Here is an 18,404-nt window from a genome sequence, read left to right as displayed (position 1 = left end):
CTTTTATGCTCAAAATATCAACAGATAGTTATGGGGCTTTACTTGGAAGAAAACAAAATTTTTGTTCTAATGTTTAAGATTAACTTCCTTGAGTTGAGATTATTATCTTTTTTTTTAATATATATACATATAACTTAAAACACAATGCATCTTTAATCCATGTAACAAGCTTTTGACTAATGACTCCCAGACAAGTTGGTCTTAGAGCTTTAGGTGATGAGACACCCTACAAGCTTAGTAAATTAGGTTGTAGATATAAATGCATATAGCTTATAGTTTCTACCTGGAAAACAAAATTATTGTATCAAAGATCTTCGTTGTAGCAGGGTGATGTTGCCAAATTGCAACATGTTCTAAGGTTTACTTATTAACTGCTGGTTCCACTAAAAAGTTTTTCTTAATACAATTTATGCTAGTTTGACTTTGATTTGCAAGTGTTTTCAGAGTGGATTCTGGAACAGTTTTTACATAAATTCAATTGGAAGAGATATTTAAAGTTTATGAATAGAATTGACAATTTCGATTTAATAATTTTTAGTCTCTCAAGTCATCTGCTAAGCTAAATGCCCTCTTAAATAAAGGTCCCAAGAGCAAACCTTGAGTTAAATATTTCAAAAGAATACAAGCATAAAACAAAACGATTTTCTGACATTACAAAATAATGCAGCCCCTCTGGGTACCAACACACCCTATCCTGGCCTAAACAAGCTAAACATTCAGCATTGGAATGGCTCCCATAATTATGTCTTATAAAATTTAGAGGAGGGTTAGTTGGAGTTTTGGCCGATTTGGTTTCGGTTCTAAAACCTCCAAGTGAATTTTCACCGCCTGCAGGATACTGTATGAAACACTACCATCCATCTTCCTAATCTTCTGCTGCTGCTCATCTACAAACCATTCCCCACCCCCTTTATCACCTCTCATTGTCAGGTATACTGGCCCTTCTATACCAAACCTGCAGAAAACATATGTTAAATCCTATGCAACGCACATATAAAAATAACCTCTGCTCCTCCACAAAGTGATGGACCATCATGCATCAAACAAAGACTGGAAAGATTCAAGGAATCTAGATTTATGAACTAAGTTTGATGCAGGGTGTATTTGGTTTATTTTGGCGTGTTCAATTTGAGGAAAACCAATGGCATAATAGACTGTCACATATATATCATGTCTTTGATAAGCAAAGTGTGATTGTTCTAGACATGGCATGAGTACACAGCTCATACCAGTCCTTGAATTGCTTTAGCATTGGAATTTATGCAGCTAGTGAGCTTCTTGAGAAGCCGTGATTGTGCATTATGTTTCCAAGTGTGAACTCGTGAATGCAACTGCCTAGACTTTATGCCTCAACTCAGCAAATTATATACTCCATAATATCTGCACTTCCTGATCTTTCAGACCCAAACAAATCACAGTTAGATCAACTATCACACAATTGCTTTAGGCCCCAGAAATCCTTCACCTAATTACTTAAATTCCAGCTCCCACATACCCACCAAATTTGCTACTAAATGCTAAATTCAATTCTCTTCCAAATAAAACCCTGAATAGCAATTTTCCCAAAAATAAAGACCACCAGATTCATTTCTCTGGCACAATATTGGGCACGATAGTAGAAGAGTTCCTCTTTTTTTTTTCCTTGTTTGTATTCTAATTCCCATATCTTGGGTTCCTTGAGGGACTGGGTGTGCTATACAGAGCAAACCATAATAGAGAGACATTTAACTAAGAAAAGAGAAAAAGGTAAGCTTATTCATTAAAAGGTCAAATAGGGAAATACATACTTGGGAACAAATACAATAAAACCATTTGATCTCATCTTTACTATTCTGGCCTCTGTGTCTGTGGGCCTACAACAAGGAAAAAGTTATGATAAATAGATTAGCATGTATTTATGTGCATGCGGGTTGGGGTCAGCAGGGGAATTGCGAGAGATCACACAAATTACCGGTTTCTGAAGTATATGAGAGTATGGAGCTCTACTGAGCCTCGGCTTGCCATCTGAGCATTCCTATGCCGATAATTCAAATCTGCAGGAAATTTACAGTAAGGAATGTTCTTATCACTCAGCATGACATGGTTGATATGAATTAATAGTAGCCCCATCAAACACACAGAATGCATTGCATGCCAAACTAATTAATTAAATCTATAATAGAAAAAATGTGGTTAGGTTCAATAGAGGAAACATATCAATTGGAGGACCTAATATTAGAGAGTATGAACATATTGTGAGAGGGAAGGGAAATCAAATCAGAACTTGCAGTTAAACCATGGCAAAGTTTTAACTGGAAAGTTCATTGTTGCTTACTATCAGCAATACTAGTGAGCTGGGGCCTGTCTAGGAATATAGTTGGAAGTTTGTATATTCCTATGGATGCAGCAAGCAACCTATGTACAATCACGTCTGCAAGAAAGTAAAAATTCAAACTCAAATTCAGGTATCGTGTTCATCAGTAAAAAGTTAAACTCAACAAGATAAAACCTCTTACTAACCAGCATATCTCCTGATAGGTGATGTGAAATGAGTATAAAGAGGTGCTGCAAGCCCATAATGAAGAAATTCTGGAGGGCTGAGTTCTCCACTACAGAAATATACTGCCTGATTATAGTTCGAGCAAAAAATAAATAAATAAAAATTAGAAATTCAATATACAAAGTACTCCTGAAAATCAACAATTTAAGTAATATTACCTGTGTCATACATCTAGTTGCCATTATACGGATCAGCTTGTTAAAGTATGGATCGTCACCCTGGAAAACATAATTTTGCAAGAAATGAAACAAGAGAAAAGAAAGCAAGCTATGAGCACATGGTGGAGCAGGCTAAATCATGACTGATTTTAAATTTTATATTTTTTTGGAAACCGTGTCAACTAAAAAACAACTCACCACAGCACGGTCAAGTGAATCGGCTAGTGCTTTTGAAGATGTGACATCCAAGTTCAAACCCACAGCAGCAGCTGTACGAAGCAAAGGTCCAAGCATCTCTTTTGTCGGAGTAGGATGACGCCTGAAAATAGAGCACATGTCCACAGGAAACACAATTGAGATAGTTCAGTAATGGAAAACTGGAAAATCTTTGGCATATAAAAGAGTCTTTTGCTTTTCTTATAGCAGAACAGTAGTTCAAAATAATACTACACCATAGCACTTTTAAAGAATTCAAGAGAAGTTTATTTCCTCTCTGAAGAATTCAATAGAAAATAACACGTCAGAAAAGATTCTTCAAACTTCAAAACAAATTATGGATAAAAAAGAAAAGGTTTTTCAATAGATTAAAAGGGCCCAGCAACAGTTTGAATATCTCGTTAAAATAACATGCTGCAATACAATTGCCCATAAAAAAAATCCAAAGAAACTCAAGTCTTGGCAAGTTAAAAGCAATTTCAAGCTTAAAAATACACTTTTTTAACATGTATATCAAAAGATCTCTCAGCAATTCTCAAACATATGACAATTATGCTTATGAATACTATTCCAAAATAATGTTTTCCAACATGAAACAAAAAATGATATTAACATCATAATTCTTTCACAACAATGTTTAGGCTATTAATGCATTGTCAAGTTAATTATTATCCCATAATTCAATTTCAAGAGGCTTGGCAACAATAGACCTGACAAATGGACAAGAGATAATTATTTTTTGTTTAAAACTTATTCTTTGATTACTCATTAGGTAATGACCACTTGTATTGTTGATAAGGCTTAAAAGGTGACAAAAATGAAATTCCAAAAAAAAATAAATAAAACACTAGAAATTATACAGTTACTTTACCTCAATAGTGAACACTCTGGAAATTCTTTAAGAATTTTTTCAGCTACAGAAACATTTGCAGCAAGCATAAACTCCTCAACCATTTGGTTTGCTTCTCGAATCTGATACATACCTGCAGAAACAAGGAGACCATTAGACATGATATTTTCACAACTATAAACAGAAAAAACTCAAAAAATGTAAACAATGCTGCAACCTTTATAAACCCAAATACATGCTTAATATAAAAGGAGGTTGAAGCATTCTGTAAGAAATTTGTTAAACAATGAAAAGCAAATCTTTCCAGAATCTTTTTTGAAAATCAAAGTCAAAAAAAATTCCTGTGGCTGGACACTACACCAACAGCTCTATAAAATTCACCAATTTACACATACATGATCCATTCCAGAACTCCATGCACTTTCTCTTTTTGTCGTATAACAGGGGCACAAAAACACCCACCCTAAACCCAGAAAAAAAAACTAGCTGTTTGGGAAACATACCAATATCAAGAGGATCATGTGTCTCGGTATCAATCTGAAACTTGACTTCAGCAGAAGCAAGTGTTAGTGCTCCTCTCTGAATTCGCCTCTGCCTCATTATCTGCAGAATAGTATATAAAGCAACTTCTGAGTGCATTTTTCATAGTGGCCAGTGAACAAAATAATTTAATCATGGTCCCAACATGCATACCTTTGCCAGAGCATTCATATTTCTCAAATCTTTAGTTACTGGATCAACTAATCGACTGAAAATAAGATTAAAATTGATTAGGACCCCATCAGCCAACTATGCATAAGAGACTTTCAAAGATGAGCCAGAAAGCAAAAACACTAATGCCACAAATTCAACAAACTGATATGGCCATATGTGACAGCGGAAGCAAGGAAAAGAATAGAGAGTTCTATCAAGATTTTCACAAATCACTGTTGCTAGCTTGGCCAAAACACTACCAGCTCGTTTATATAATACCACTCAGAGTTTGAGCAGCTTTTTTAGCACCGGAGGACTTGAGCAACCAGCACAGAACCAATTACTTGGTTTCTTTTTTGATTTATTAGTGCTACCAGTTTCCTCAAATCCATCCTGGAATAATTATGACATTCTTGAAGATTAATACTAAAAGTCACTTTTCATATTAAAATATTCTATCAAGACTTATCCCAACATGACATGAATCGGCAACATGAAGATCCATGTCCGCTTCAAAATCCCGAAACTCAATAAGCATATTCAACTAACCCAATCCACATGTTCTTAAAAGAAATCCGTTGGTCTTTTCTGTGTGAGTGAGATCATTTGTTCTGATATGAGCATAACATCTACAATTCTGCATATCTTCACTAAGAATCTAAGATCATATTAATTATAGATACATCTGATGGATATATGAGAGCAGTCTTCTGGACAAAACCAACTCTGTCCATGTCATCATTTCACAAGTTAAATCAGGCATGCCATAAATGTAAAAGGATGAAAAAAACCTAATATACATGTCAATGTGGAAAAACAAACAGAAGTCACTAGGAGAAGCTTATTCTCACTTCTTACAGAGAGAAGCACACATGGTTATTATCATTATAGAAGAAACACCTAGAATCTTAGGAATTACATAGGGGCCAGGACCAAATATAAAACATTTTCATTCATCAACTAATGGTTGAGTCAAAACATTACCTATCATCCATCCTAGCCTGAGCTTCAACATAAGATAATGCTGCACGTGATTTGATGACACTTTTTGTGTATTTTGTAGAAATAATATCTGCTTCAGGGGTCATTTCCTGTATAATTGGTCATTAGAATTCAAAATATATTGTTTTTAATTATCACTGCATGTGCTTAAACAATCATAAATTAAAGCAATGAGTAGTTTGGTGGAAGTCCCTCATCAAGACAAGTAGAGAGAGCAGAGAGTGATACAGCGGAGAACCCCATCAAAGGAAAAAAAATATCAGAAAATGCTAGCCTGAAGATTAAAAATGGAAGCACGTACCCAAATAACAGAAAAGGCTAGCCTTTCCACATCAGCTCGAAGAGAACATATATCTACAACATAAAACTCATTATAATGACCTTAGGTTCACAAAATATACACACACACACACAAAATACCATGAATTCTGACAGATTGATACACATCAAATAGAAAATCTACCTTCTGTTAAAGGTTTTGGAAGCATGTCTATACGACGCTCAACAAGGTAGACAGAAGTACCCCTTTGTGTAGCCTCATCATCAAGTGGGGTGCCAGGGTGAACAAAATTCGTTACATCAGCAATGTCTTAATTTATATCAATAAAAGAAACCACTGAAGACTGTTATTTGCTCTTATAACAACTAAATAGAATGGCACCGCATTAAGAGAACTAAAAAAGCTAAAAGAGAGAATAAATCTAGTACAAGGGAACACTGACAGAAAAAACATGACAAAATAAGGAACATTACCAAAAGAAAATTAAAATCATTAAGTTCAAACAACAAGCAGTCTAGTGTATGTGTGTGTGCACGTGCACAAAACCATATTGATAGCCTACATAACCCTTAATTTTGTTAAAATAATTAAGAAAAAAATATTATATTAAGCTCAGCATAGCAGAGGATACGGACTCCAACTTCAAAATTTCCAGTTGGAAGCATAGTACAGTGTAGTGCATCATCAATATCCTTGCATCCTGCAAGTAACATAAACTAATAAGACGAGAAATTATACAATATACAATATAGTAGAGATGAACAACATGAAAATGGATCATGAACCTGGAGGATCAACACTAAAGACACACAAATGTCGTAAGTCAACTCTATTTGATTCGTTCAAATCTTTAGGGGAAACCGACCATGGTAGTGGTGGCAAGCACGCCAAAACTTGGGCAGAAAACGGTCTTGCATCAATATCATTCTCTATCAAGACCAACTGCAATTCACAAGATCAAAATATATTGTCAAAGAACCAAGTTTAAGTTATTGAGTAAGGCTCCAAGATATGATTTATATTACTCTCAACACACAACCTCAAGTAAAAGCTTTTAGAGCTTGAAACTTGTACAGACTCATCACTACCTTATGCTTAATTTTATCTAATAGAATAAGGGTTGACCACTTAATCATCAAGGTCCTAATATCATGTCAACAAATCATTTCAACTCAAAAGCTTAAATTGTTAGGTGAGGCTACAAGATATGATTTATATTATTCTCCAACATATAACAACTCCATCTAAGCATCTATAGCTTGAGGAACAATGGTATAGGTCTATAGTAAAGGTTATAGTATCTAAAGCTTGAGGAACAATGGTAAAGATCTATAGTATCTGAAGAAGCAGTTTTCAAATAATAAAAATTCCTCCACACACAAGTATGCACTCAGAACTCATAAAATGATTACCAACCTCAGTTTCGGTATCTCTATCGCCTATCTGTCCTATACTGCGTACATAATGGCCAGAAGGATGTCGTGATTGACGGTCCCAGGAATCAACTGCTACAATAATTCTTTTGTCCAAAAGATTGTCAAGCTGCCGAGTTTGAATCCGAATCTTAGGAATTCTACGATCTTTGGAGACAAATAAAGCATATACAAGACCACCACTTCCTGCAGGCATTGGCATGGGCTCTAAAGATCCACAGTAACTGCACAAGATCATTTAATAAAAAACTAAGTCCATAACACAAACAATGCAACAAAAAACTACAATTTTTATTAAAAGCTAAAAATAATATTTCACGACTAGTCAGATTACAAGGAATATCCCATTTGCACAAAAAGAAGACTAAAAGAAAGTACATTACGTTAAAAGAGGTAATTAAAATAAGAAAGCTATGGTACACAAGCAAAATAAGAAAGTTATGTTCCACAAGCAAAGCATTTGGAGCAATTGCATTATGGAGCACACAAGGTAGACATGCATCTATCTCCAGCATGATACTACATGGATGCAATGATAAGACTAACATCATTATCACAGGTTCATTCAAATCATATACAACAAAATAACCAAAGTCAATATGCATGTGTTCATGCAGAAATCAATCAGTATTAACATCAAGATGACTTACGAATGCCAATTCCGCTTTATAATACCAACAACATGACCAGATGGGCGAGATGAGACAGGATTTGTGTCAAAAGTTGAACTTGATACTGGAATTGAAGTCCTGGGAGCATCATCTGAACTACCTGGGACTAGATGAACATCTTCTTCTTCATCCTCTGCAAGGGAAAATGAAATTTTTGAGAGAGCATAGACAAAATGCAACCACACTGCTCTGATCCATCTACTCATTAAGTAGAAAGGAAGAAATATTTTCTGCACTTCCATTTTGCTTTTAGTATAAATCATAAGCTGCAATGAAAAAAGCAACTCTTGAGACTTGCAAAAAAGAGAGTGACAAAGTGCATTACTGTCTTATGGCATAAGAACTGAATATGAAGACAAGAATGAAACCCATTTTTCTTTATTGTAGGTCATCAACCCAAAACCTTACACATAACCAAAGCAAAGTGGGCTAGAGCTCATTTATCAAAAGACATTGTTAAGGTGAAAAGGACAACTGATGTATCTACCTGTTTAGAAATTCAGAAGCAAGTGATGCATTTTGCACACATGCACCTTCTAGGAGGCCCAAAAAAGCATGACAGAAAACATACCTTCATCTACTATAGATAAAGATTTCTCCTCGTGCCATTGGTCTTGTGGAAGAAGTTCCACTGCCACAACATCACCATCAAAAGCCCTATTCATATTTCCACGCCCATAAATGACTATTTCATCACCAATGCTCTCACTTCCAACATATGCTTCAAAAGGATTGTAACGGTTCACACGAAGTTTTCCTTGATGGTATATTCCTTTGGTCAAACCAGAAGTAATCTCTGACATGGGCTTATGCTGAACAAAGAGCAATGTGCAAGGAATTATTTTTATTTAACCCATCATGTTGTATTTTCTTGCAACCAAAACAAATCTAGAAACCATAAAGTTAGCAGACACTAAAGCACTACCTCAGGATAAACAACTTTCCTCTTTGAAGGTCTCATATCCTCGACTTCTTCCATGATTACATCTTCAGAAGCTGGCTGAACAAGCAAGTCAAGTAAAGCTGGTTGACCCAATGATTTCACATATGATTCAACTGCAAGAAACAGCAATTCAGAAGTCAGCTCTAAGCAAGCATATTTCCACAAAAAGTGTCACACTAACAAGGTACCAATAATTAAATCTTGCAGATGAAGATATAATACATACTTGTCTCAGCAGAAACACCCTCTTCAGTAGCCTTCCTCTTATTTTCTCTATCATTAGTAATAAGTAGAACCTTCACCGCTTCACCAAGATGACTTTGATACCACCTTGCAGCAACCCTAATGGCTGGATAAAAAATTCTTCAATGTCAAATTTACAAATTTAGGAACACGTGCCTAACAACAACAACAAAAAAAGCACATAGCTACAAAGCAGAGATGCCGCAACATAAAAAATCCCAACGACATGATAAAAATCTGACAAATACACAACGCATTGTATCAAGAAGGATCCAGAATTATCAACAGTAAATGGTCAAACCAACCTCTGTCGTTTCTATCATTCGGACTTTCTCCTGCCATAGTCTGCACATAAGTATCCCTAACCAACAAGTAAAACATCATCAATTCACACTCAAAACTGAGCTAGGAAATCAAATGACAGTGAAAAAAGAACCAACAAAAACCCGCAAAAAACAAATAATTACCTGTGGAATTCATTAGAGAAAACAACGAATCTCCTAGCAGGACTATCAATAAGATTCCTAATTCTTCCATAAACAGCCGAATTTTTATTCTTCACCTCTTGTAAGACCACGGATAGCAAAACCACATCTTCTACAGCCGGATTCTCAAGCAAATCAATCTTAGAAAAAAAACCCACAAAATGATTAAAGCTCATATTCTTTATAAGCAAAATCAAGTACTTAAAACCCCTATAAAGACATTTAAAGATTACCTGATTAAGAACAACATTAGTGTCAAGAATGAGAATAGTAGACGCAGTAGCGGTCAGCCGAGCTTTCGATTTATCTTCACAAGATTTGCAAAACAAAGCTCCACAGTAAATATCATCTCTTAAATACACTTCTCTTACAAGCTTTTGAATTCTTCCACCTCTGGTTTTCTTGTTAAAAGTTTTACTGTGTAACATGGTTCAAATAGACAAACTAAGTGTCCGTTTTTCTCTATTAGTTGGTTTTATGGAGTGCGGTTTAGGGCTTCTGTGTGGGTGTGTTTTGCTGGTTTCTGGGTATTAGCAGGGTTTTGGCTATGGCGGATGAGCAAGAGTTTTGGTTAGGAGCAAGTTCTGGGTATTAGGAATTTAGGACCGACTTTTTTCTTCGTTTTGTTTGGACAAACTCATATTAGTCCCTAATATATCACAACCATCTCTCTTTTATTCAATTAGGTTCCAATCCTATCATAAATCTTTAATAAAGTCCTTTCTTCTAATATCGGTGTTCATATTTTACAGAAAATATTATGTTCTCTTATTAAAACGATTTTATTGCATAAGATAAGATACTTTAGATCAATGCATTAATGGTTTTGGATTTGGTAGCCTAATTAAGAAATTTTTCAAATCACTAAGGGCCAATATTTACCGACACTAAACCGGAGGCTTTTTTACCACATGCATCTCTACATTATAAAGAATTCATCGAGATAATTCAAACTATATTGTGAAAAGACGATATTTGGTTATTGAAAAGCATGGCATACACCATTTACTTAGTTAGCTCTTATTTTGCCCGAGTCATTAATTTTTTTTAATAATATTTAACATTTATTAAAATACAAAAAAATCTCTAAATCAATTTTAAAAAAATAATATTTAAAAAAAAATGATGAAATGATGAAAAAATTTATGGAAAATAGTTTAGTAGATTTTGCTTTTAAGGGTAATTAAATCTTAACAATGCTAAAAATTTGAAAAGACTAAAAAGCCCCTCTCTGGATGTAAGTTTAATTTATTTATTTTTATGAATAGTTAAATCTTTTTATTGTGAAAAAAAAAAGTAAAAAATAATAATATATTGAAGTGTTTAAGATTTAGAGTTTTATCAATAGATGAATAGTACTTTATTGAAAAAAAAACTATTTTAATGAATAGTAATTTATCAATAGACGCACAATAATTTCACAAGGAGTTTTAGTTTTTTTATAATGATAATAATATAATTAGCACTTCATTTTGCCCTATGAAAACTCTAGAATTGTTTAAAAATAATCTCAAAATACCAATAATATTAAAATCTAAAAATAATAACATTTACATCAAAGTTCATCAAATTATTAAATTGGGTCTTTTCTTTTATATATATATTGTTATGGTATCATGTTACGTTTTACTTCTTTGGACAAAATTACCCACAAAAATTGTATTTAAAAAAAAAAAAATTATTGCTAAGTAAAAAAAAAAGATTCATTAAAATATAGGTTCAAATTCTTTTTATTCATATCTATATTTTTATGTTATATTCGAATTATATATAATTAAAAGTAAATCTTTCAAATAAAAAATTACTTTTAATACCATATCATTGTACTAAAGTTTGTAGGGCCCTGAATAAAACATGTACTCATATAATAAAAGTTACATGTTTAAATAGATTTTATTTAAATAAGTGGCTTTTTTGACAAAATAATTTAAAAAGATTACAACGATGATAGTAGTTAATCATGGTAAAAATAATACATAGCAATTTCATACTATTAAAGTTTAAATATTTCTCAAATTGTTTGTACGATTTTTTAACTATTGATATTTACAAATATATGTGATCAAAATAAAACTTTGAAAATAATATTAAATTAGTTAGGGAAAATTATGTTCAATATTCTAAGGTCTTTTCTTTCTATATTTTTAAAAAATACATTTTACATACTTGGTCAAATAACTTTAAAAGGTGATGAAAAGACTAAGATGTCCTTGACTTTATTTTTTTCCTTTTTTTTTTTTTTCCTTTACTTTCCCTTTCCCTTTCACTTTTCCCTTTTCCTTCTCCTCCCTTCTCCTCCTTACTTCTCTCGATCAAATCTAACATCGTTTCTTTCTTTTTAAAACTAAGGAATTTTCTAGATGATCACTTGGTGATTCTCCATCTCCTGAATATTTTGAATCAATATTAAGGGAGAGAAGGTAGTGGCGTGGACTAATGGAGTCGTTGATTTTGTAAGTGGCTAATCGTGATGTCTATTTATCATAATTTATTTTTTGGATTATTTTTTAAAATTTATTGTATTGTTTTTTATTTTAAAATAAAAAATAATAGCAAAAAAAACTAATATTTTAATAAAAATAAATTGGGATGATTTCAAATATACAAAAAAAAATTATTTAATATTGATCATTATTTTAAAAATTAATTTAAGATGGATTAGGGACAAAACCTGGATCATAGATTAAGAGGATTTATCTAAATCAACTTAATTATGAACCTATTCCAGCTGCCCCCCCTAAAAAGGAGTAAGGATGTTAGGTTGACAATCAGTCTAACTTCAGTGCATCGGGTTAAACCTGTTCCAACTTAGCCTAAATACTTGGGCAAAGTCTAGCTCAATATATATTTAATAATAAAATAATATTAAAAAAATAAAAAAAAATTCAAAAATTCAAAATATTCAAAGTATGTTTTAAAAATATTTATGGGTCTCTCACATTATTTTTTCAATTTATTTTGCATAATATTAGAAGTAAATATGCATTGTAAAATACAAATTTAATATTAAAAATACCCGTTTTTTTTTTTTTTAACTCTAGATTATCTAGTTTTTCTTTATTTTTTTTTGTTTTGTCTAGATGTATATCTTGTATTTAGATCCATATGATCATGTGTTGACTATTTGTACTCCTCGCTAGTTGAGATTTTTTCTTACTTTGAATAAAGGAGGTTGTTTATAACTGGATGAGGGAGATTGATACGTACGAGTGGATTTGGATCATCTAGCAGTGCAGCTCGTCGTTTTGTTGATTTATGAGGACTCAAATTCATCTGTGCATGTGAGATGCAATTAGTTCTTCCTTAAGTAAAACCTGATTTGAAAATATCAAAGGGTTTTCTTTATCATCTAAAACATTGGAATGACTCGAAAGACTATCTTATGTTATTGGTGTTTTCAATTATCTTTTCAAATGACAAATAATTTATCTAGAGGTACAAAAATAATGATTTATTTATATTTTATTTAGTATTTTAAAAATCAATTTGAGATTGATCATTAACAAGGGCTGGATTACAAGTAATAATGATTGATCTATGTCAATTTAAAATTTTAAAACAAAAGTCAACGGTTTAATAGTTGAATTTTGATCAAGTCAACCCAGGTTTTTGAATGATAAGAATTTTTTTTTTAACTCAAACCAATTTAAACTCCAAACCAACTAGATGCAAAATCAATTTGTTGGGTCAATCCAGGTTTTAAAAGGGTATAGATGAAATTATTATTTTCTTTTCTAAAGAAAAAAGAAAAAAGAAAAGGTTACGAGCTCAAGCCATGCTTGATGTCATAACCCAATTTTTAACCTTTTATATTTTAATTATTTTATTTACTGAAAAAACGATGAAAAACAAGTAAAACTAAAATAAATGAAGAATGAATTAAAATTTGGGTTAAGGGCAACATGATTGGAAGTTTAAAGATTTAATTAAACTTTTGACTAGTTTAATTAATCAAATCAAGGGCTTAATTTAAGAATTGATAAGTTTTGAGACTTAATTGAGCTTGACATTAATTTAATTAATCCAATTAAGGGTTTAATTGGAGAATTGATAAGTTTTTGGACTTAATTGGCTTAGAATTAATTTAATTAATGAAATCAGGGACTTAATTAAAGAAATATCAAAGTTTGGGGTTTAATTGGGGTTCAAATTGCAAAAATTAAAATCCAAGGACCAACTTCAAAATGACGCGGAAATGCAAGGATCCAATTACAGTTTAACTAGGGGCTTGATTGCAAACGTACAAAATTCTGAGGACCAAATTGAAAGCAACTTATGGAATGGGAAAACAGAGTCGTTTTGGGAGGCGATTGTTCGCATATCTTCTTCCTCTGCAACAGCTCTGCCATTAAAGGCAGAGACGTTTCTCCATTGAATGGAGTGCCCCACGCCGTTACTGCCAACTGTTACAGCGCCGATCGACCTCTAGCTTTATAAAAGCTGGGCAAAAGGCAACCTCGCCAGGGGGAGAACGGAAAAAAACCAAGTGAGCAGAAAAACAGAAAAAAGATAACACACAGAGCAAAAACCCAAGAGAGAGCACGAACCAAACAAAGACTACACAGAGAGGAGTATTGCTTTTACCATTGCTTTCGTCCCTGTAGACAACGAAAAACCCAGAAAACAAGCAGGGGGAAAAAGAGGAAGAGAAACTAGGGAGAAAAGGGCGAGACAGAGGAATCACATAACCGAGGGGCTAAAAGACGAAAAAAAAACCCAGGAGACAGCATTTCATCATCGTCTTCGTCCCTTCCATCTCAATAATCGGGGTGACGAGCAAAGTTAAAAGCAAAGGAAGAAGTTCAAAACAGAAAGACAGGGGAAGCAAAAGGAAAACGCAAGCAAGAGACACAGAGATCAACATTAACATCCCCATCGTCTTCATCGCCTTCAGCAACGTCTGCAGATCAGGTAAGTTTGTCTTTGTTCCCATCTTTTCCATTTTTCATTATAAAGTCACTGCAACTTGGATTTAATTAACTCTTGCATGCACACATGGTGCGTGCCTTTGCCCAGTCGGGTCACTGGCTTGGGCCAGTGACTGGGCCGAGCTGATTAAAGCTGACTAGGTATAGCCTAACCCTAAAAAATAAAAAAAATAAAATAAAAATAGAAAAGTAGAAAAAATAAAGTATGTATAAATAAAAATAATATAAATTTATTAGTTTATTCATTAACGTTAGAGTCGGGAATAAAAATATCAATTTTAATTTATATTATTTTATTCATTGTGTTTTATTTTATTTAGCTAGAAAAATAAAAAAATATATATGTGTATGCGTAAAAAATAAATTTATTTTATTGATTTATTCACTAGCGTTAGAGCAATGAAAAAAAAATATTGATCTAATTTTATTATAGCTATATAATATTTATCAACGTCAGAGTTGGAATTATCTGTAATTGAATATTCACTAGCGCCAGAATCAGAAATATTATAAGTAAAACATCAAAGCATAAACCAATAAATATTTAGCAATTTAAGACAAAACTAGCAATGCAGCCTGCCTTAGGCAGGACGTTTAAGGGTAATAATATCTTCCATTTTACGTAATAAGTCCCGAACTATAGAATCTTTGTTGACCAGTTAGGGTTTCTAGTGACCATAATATTAGGTGGCGACTCCTCAAATAAGATATTTTCCCCTAAAAAAACAAGATGCTAGATATCTGTTTTTTTTTTTTTCATAAATCAAGATTTATTTTTAGGGCTGCCACGATGTTGGGTGCAACACTTGACACCTGGGTAGATAATAATGATACGGTTATTAGTTTATACATCAAATTTAACTTTTCAAGCAATTAAGAAGTGTCGATCTATAGATTTTTTTTTTTATTAACGTGGGTGTCCGAGTCAATTGCGCGTACCTCGATTAATTACACGAACCCTGAAATTAACAATCATGTAAACCTTCAATGATCTTGAAAGGACTCGAACTCATGATCATTAAGGAGCAAATCCAAGACCTGGCCAGTTCAGATACCCCTTAAAGTTATTCAGTATTGTGCTGTGATATAAGCCAATGTTTAAAAACTATACTTATGAATGTTTAAATAAACTAATAGTGTTTGGTTAAACTCTGTCATGCTTTTGAGATATAAAATAATCAATAAAAAACGTATTAAAAATATTTAAACAAATACATTTCATTTCTATTAAATGATTTATAAGTTTTTAAATTTATACCATGCATGAACATATTTTTTTTATTAAAGTAATTTTTAAGTTAAAAAAAGTTGACAAAGGTGATAATAAATACAGACATAACATTTCCAAAAAAATCATTGATATGAAAAAAAAAATGAAGCATATTTAGTATGTTTTTATTTTTAAAAAATAATAATGAAGAAAGTCATTATTTTAATTAAACAAATAGACCTCATAATAAATAGTTGTGCTTTTAACAAACAAATAGCATGTTAAAAGCAAAGATACCCTACTTTGTTTAAAAAACTAAGTAATTTTATTTTGGTATTGTAATAACTGTTGTGATTGTAATTTAAATATTTTATAAAAAGTATTTTTAGTTGAAGTTGGTTTGAAAAAATATATATTTGATTAAAACTGTGGTTGAAATTAAAGTTGAACAAAAGGTAATTTAATATGTTTGGTTATAAGAATGCTTTTTAAATTAAGATTATAAAATAATTAAAAAAAATCGGATCCAGTCCGCTGGAACAGTGAAGAGAAACTCTCTACTATTCGCAAGTTGAAGCAACTTGGAGCTGCTTTCAGCGACATGCAGACGCGCTTGTAAATTCTAATATGTTCCATTCACAATAAATAATGTTTTATCACTTACTAAATAATTGATACTTGTAATAATATCTAAACATGGAAGCTATAATGTAGCCAAACACATTTGTAGTCGTCAAATTAACATTGATATATCTACTAATATAATAAATAATATATTGATCTATTGACCACCCCACGCAAAAACTTGTGGAAATCGATTTATTGGCCATCTTTAATATATTGATTTATTGACCATCCCTCGCCTTTGCGATATAAAAAATGGTAAAAAAGAAAGACGCTAAAACCCATAAAGAAAAAACTAAGACCAAAAGGGGTTTACATGGTGACAAATATTGTAGCTTAGACTCATGTGCCCACTGTAAATTAGAACAATAGAATTATGGTTTTGCTCATTTCATAAAAAAATTTAGCTTGGTTGTTGGTGGTGTTCAGGTTTTTTTTTAGTACAATAAAATTACTAACTTATTATTAAAAACAAAAAATATTTAACTGATGTGTACGAGCTGTTTGGGCTTTTTCATCTTTAAAAGCATAGTAACATGAATAAACTTTCCTTAAATAAAAAATCATTGAACTTACCTTACATCCATGAGTTTTTTTTTTTTTTTTTTGTCTTTTCACCTTTTTTTCTAAATAGAAAAAAATAATATTTAAATAGATAACAAATATTATTAAAAAATTGATTGAGGACTGTGTGGCACATAGCAGCGCAGGTGTGGTTATTATGTTCTTTGAGCAATGCTTGTAGCATCGCCACTCAACCAAATGATGATTTCTGGGGCAACTGAATCTTCTTAGTAGTCCCTTCACTCCTGGTTGGTACGTGTAGTTAACAGTTTTTCGATTTAGCGTTAACCGTTAACAACCCCTTTTTTTTTTTCCCTCAGTTTCTACACATGGCTCTTCAAAGTAACCCTTCAATTTATTTTTGTTCAAATTTAATTTTTATTTTTTGATTACCATTTATTTTATAAGAAATTATTCATAAAATTAAATTTTTATTTCAATTTCAACATCCTTTATTTTTTTTCATATGCCAGATGTGATTTTAATTTTTTTTAATTGTTATTTGTTTTATTTGATATAATTTTTTAAGTTGATTTTTTTTTAATGATTTCATCTTCCTTTAGTTTTTTTTTTATTTGATTCTTATTTTTTTGATTGTTTTTATTTTTTTACTTTAATAAATTTTTTAAATTTGATATTTTTTTCTAGTTTCATTTTTTAATAATAAATTATTTTGGAATTGACTTTATTAATTAAGCTTGGATTTTAGATTTAAGGGGTTACGAGCTTAAGATATTAACTCAGATTTAAGAGATTTTCTCGGGTTTTTTTATTCTTTTTTTTCTCAACTCATGTTTTTTCAGTCTTATCCTTCAATATTTATTTAATTGAAGATTGGGCTCCATTATTTTTTTTCCCTTTCTATAGGATCTCTCACTATTTTTGAAAATAATATGAGTTATCTCGGGTTTTTTTAATTGTTGTTTTTTGTTAAATTTAGTTTTTTTAGAGAATTTTTTTTTAAAATAAATTAAATTAATTTATTAAATATAAATACGAGATGCTCACTTCATAATATTTTACTTGATTTGCTTTTCAGGTTGTTTCTTCGCATGTTCTATTTCAGTGTCATTGTGTAGTCTTCCACAATCTTTTGTGATTTTTTTCGTCGTGAGCTTTTTCTGATAGTGGAGTAGTGTCCATGACAGAGCAGTGATGGATCTTAAACTGATTTTTCTTTTTTTTTTTCTTTTAAGAGTAATATTGACAATTTATTTTTTATAGTTAGTTGATGATAATTTTTTTTGTTCATTTTATCTACTGTTAATTATTAAATTTATTAAACTTGGTCAAATGAATGGCCTGTTTCTCATATTTTTTTTTTAAATTTGAATCTCTAGACTATATTTTGTTTATGATAAAAAAATATTCATTGGACCACGGATATGCACGGGCACCTGCAATAGCATTTTTTCTAAATAGGATGAATTAATTCAAATCGGCAACTTTCAAACAATTATTCCATCATTTTATTTTCTAATAGGGTTCATATATGGAGTCGAAATTCTGTCATATTTTTCAAAATTGATCTCTTAACCGAAAATTATCTTTCTTGATATTATTTT

General features: G+C 31.7%; 1 protein-coding gene across 1 annotated transcript; it reads right to left on the bottom strand.

The window, feature by feature from the left end:
* Nucleotides 1-490: 490 nt before the first annotated feature.
* LOC118030552 (exosome complex exonuclease RRP44 homolog A) lies at nucleotides 491-10,152 on the bottom strand. The gene is made up of 23 exons (XM_035034703.2): nucleotides 9,747-10,152; nucleotides 9,496-9,653; nucleotides 9,334-9,389; nucleotides 9,012-9,134; nucleotides 8,768-8,898; nucleotides 8,414-8,654; nucleotides 7,822-7,975; nucleotides 7,155-7,395; nucleotides 6,524-6,680; nucleotides 6,370-6,438; nucleotides 5,922-6,047; nucleotides 5,760-5,812; nucleotides 5,441-5,547; nucleotides 4,457-4,511; nucleotides 4,267-4,366; nucleotides 3,785-3,896; nucleotides 2,896-3,016; nucleotides 2,698-2,757; nucleotides 2,500-2,605; nucleotides 2,315-2,410; nucleotides 1,952-2,033; nucleotides 1,788-1,853; nucleotides 491-955 (listed from the first exon to the last, which is right to left on the bottom strand). Exons 1-23 carry the CDS (start codon nucleotides 9,939-9,941, stop codon nucleotides 757-759), a joined length of 2,808 nt encoding a protein of 935 aa, XP_034890594.1. The 5' UTR covers nucleotides 9,942-10,152; the 3' UTR covers nucleotides 491-756.
* Between the last annotated feature and the right edge of the window lie 8,252 nt (nucleotides 10,153-18,404).

Source organism: Populus alba, chromosome 7 (genome assembly GCF_005239225.2).
Source record: "Populus alba chromosome 7, ASM523922v2, whole genome shotgun sequence".
In the NCBI taxonomy this organism is placed as follows: domain Eukaryota; kingdom Viridiplantae; phylum Streptophyta; class Magnoliopsida; order Malpighiales; family Salicaceae; genus Populus; species Populus alba.
This window is presented reverse-complemented; position numbering and strand designations above follow the sequence as displayed.

Excerpts from the sequence above, each read along its gene's own strand:
- LOC118030552 (XM_035034703.2), bottom strand. The coding sequence starts at position 9,941 with ATGTTACACAGTAAAACTTTTAACAAGAAAACCAGAGGTGGAAGAATT. Across the intron at positions 6,048-6,369 it reads AAATTTTGAAGTTGGAGTCC|ACATTGCTGATGTAACGAAT; the intron begins GTATCCTCTGCT and ends ATATAAATTAAG. Across the intron at positions 2,411-2,499 it reads ACCTATCAGGAGATATGCTG|ACGTGATTGTACATAGGTTG; the intron begins GTTAGTAAGAGG and ends ACTTTCTTGCAG.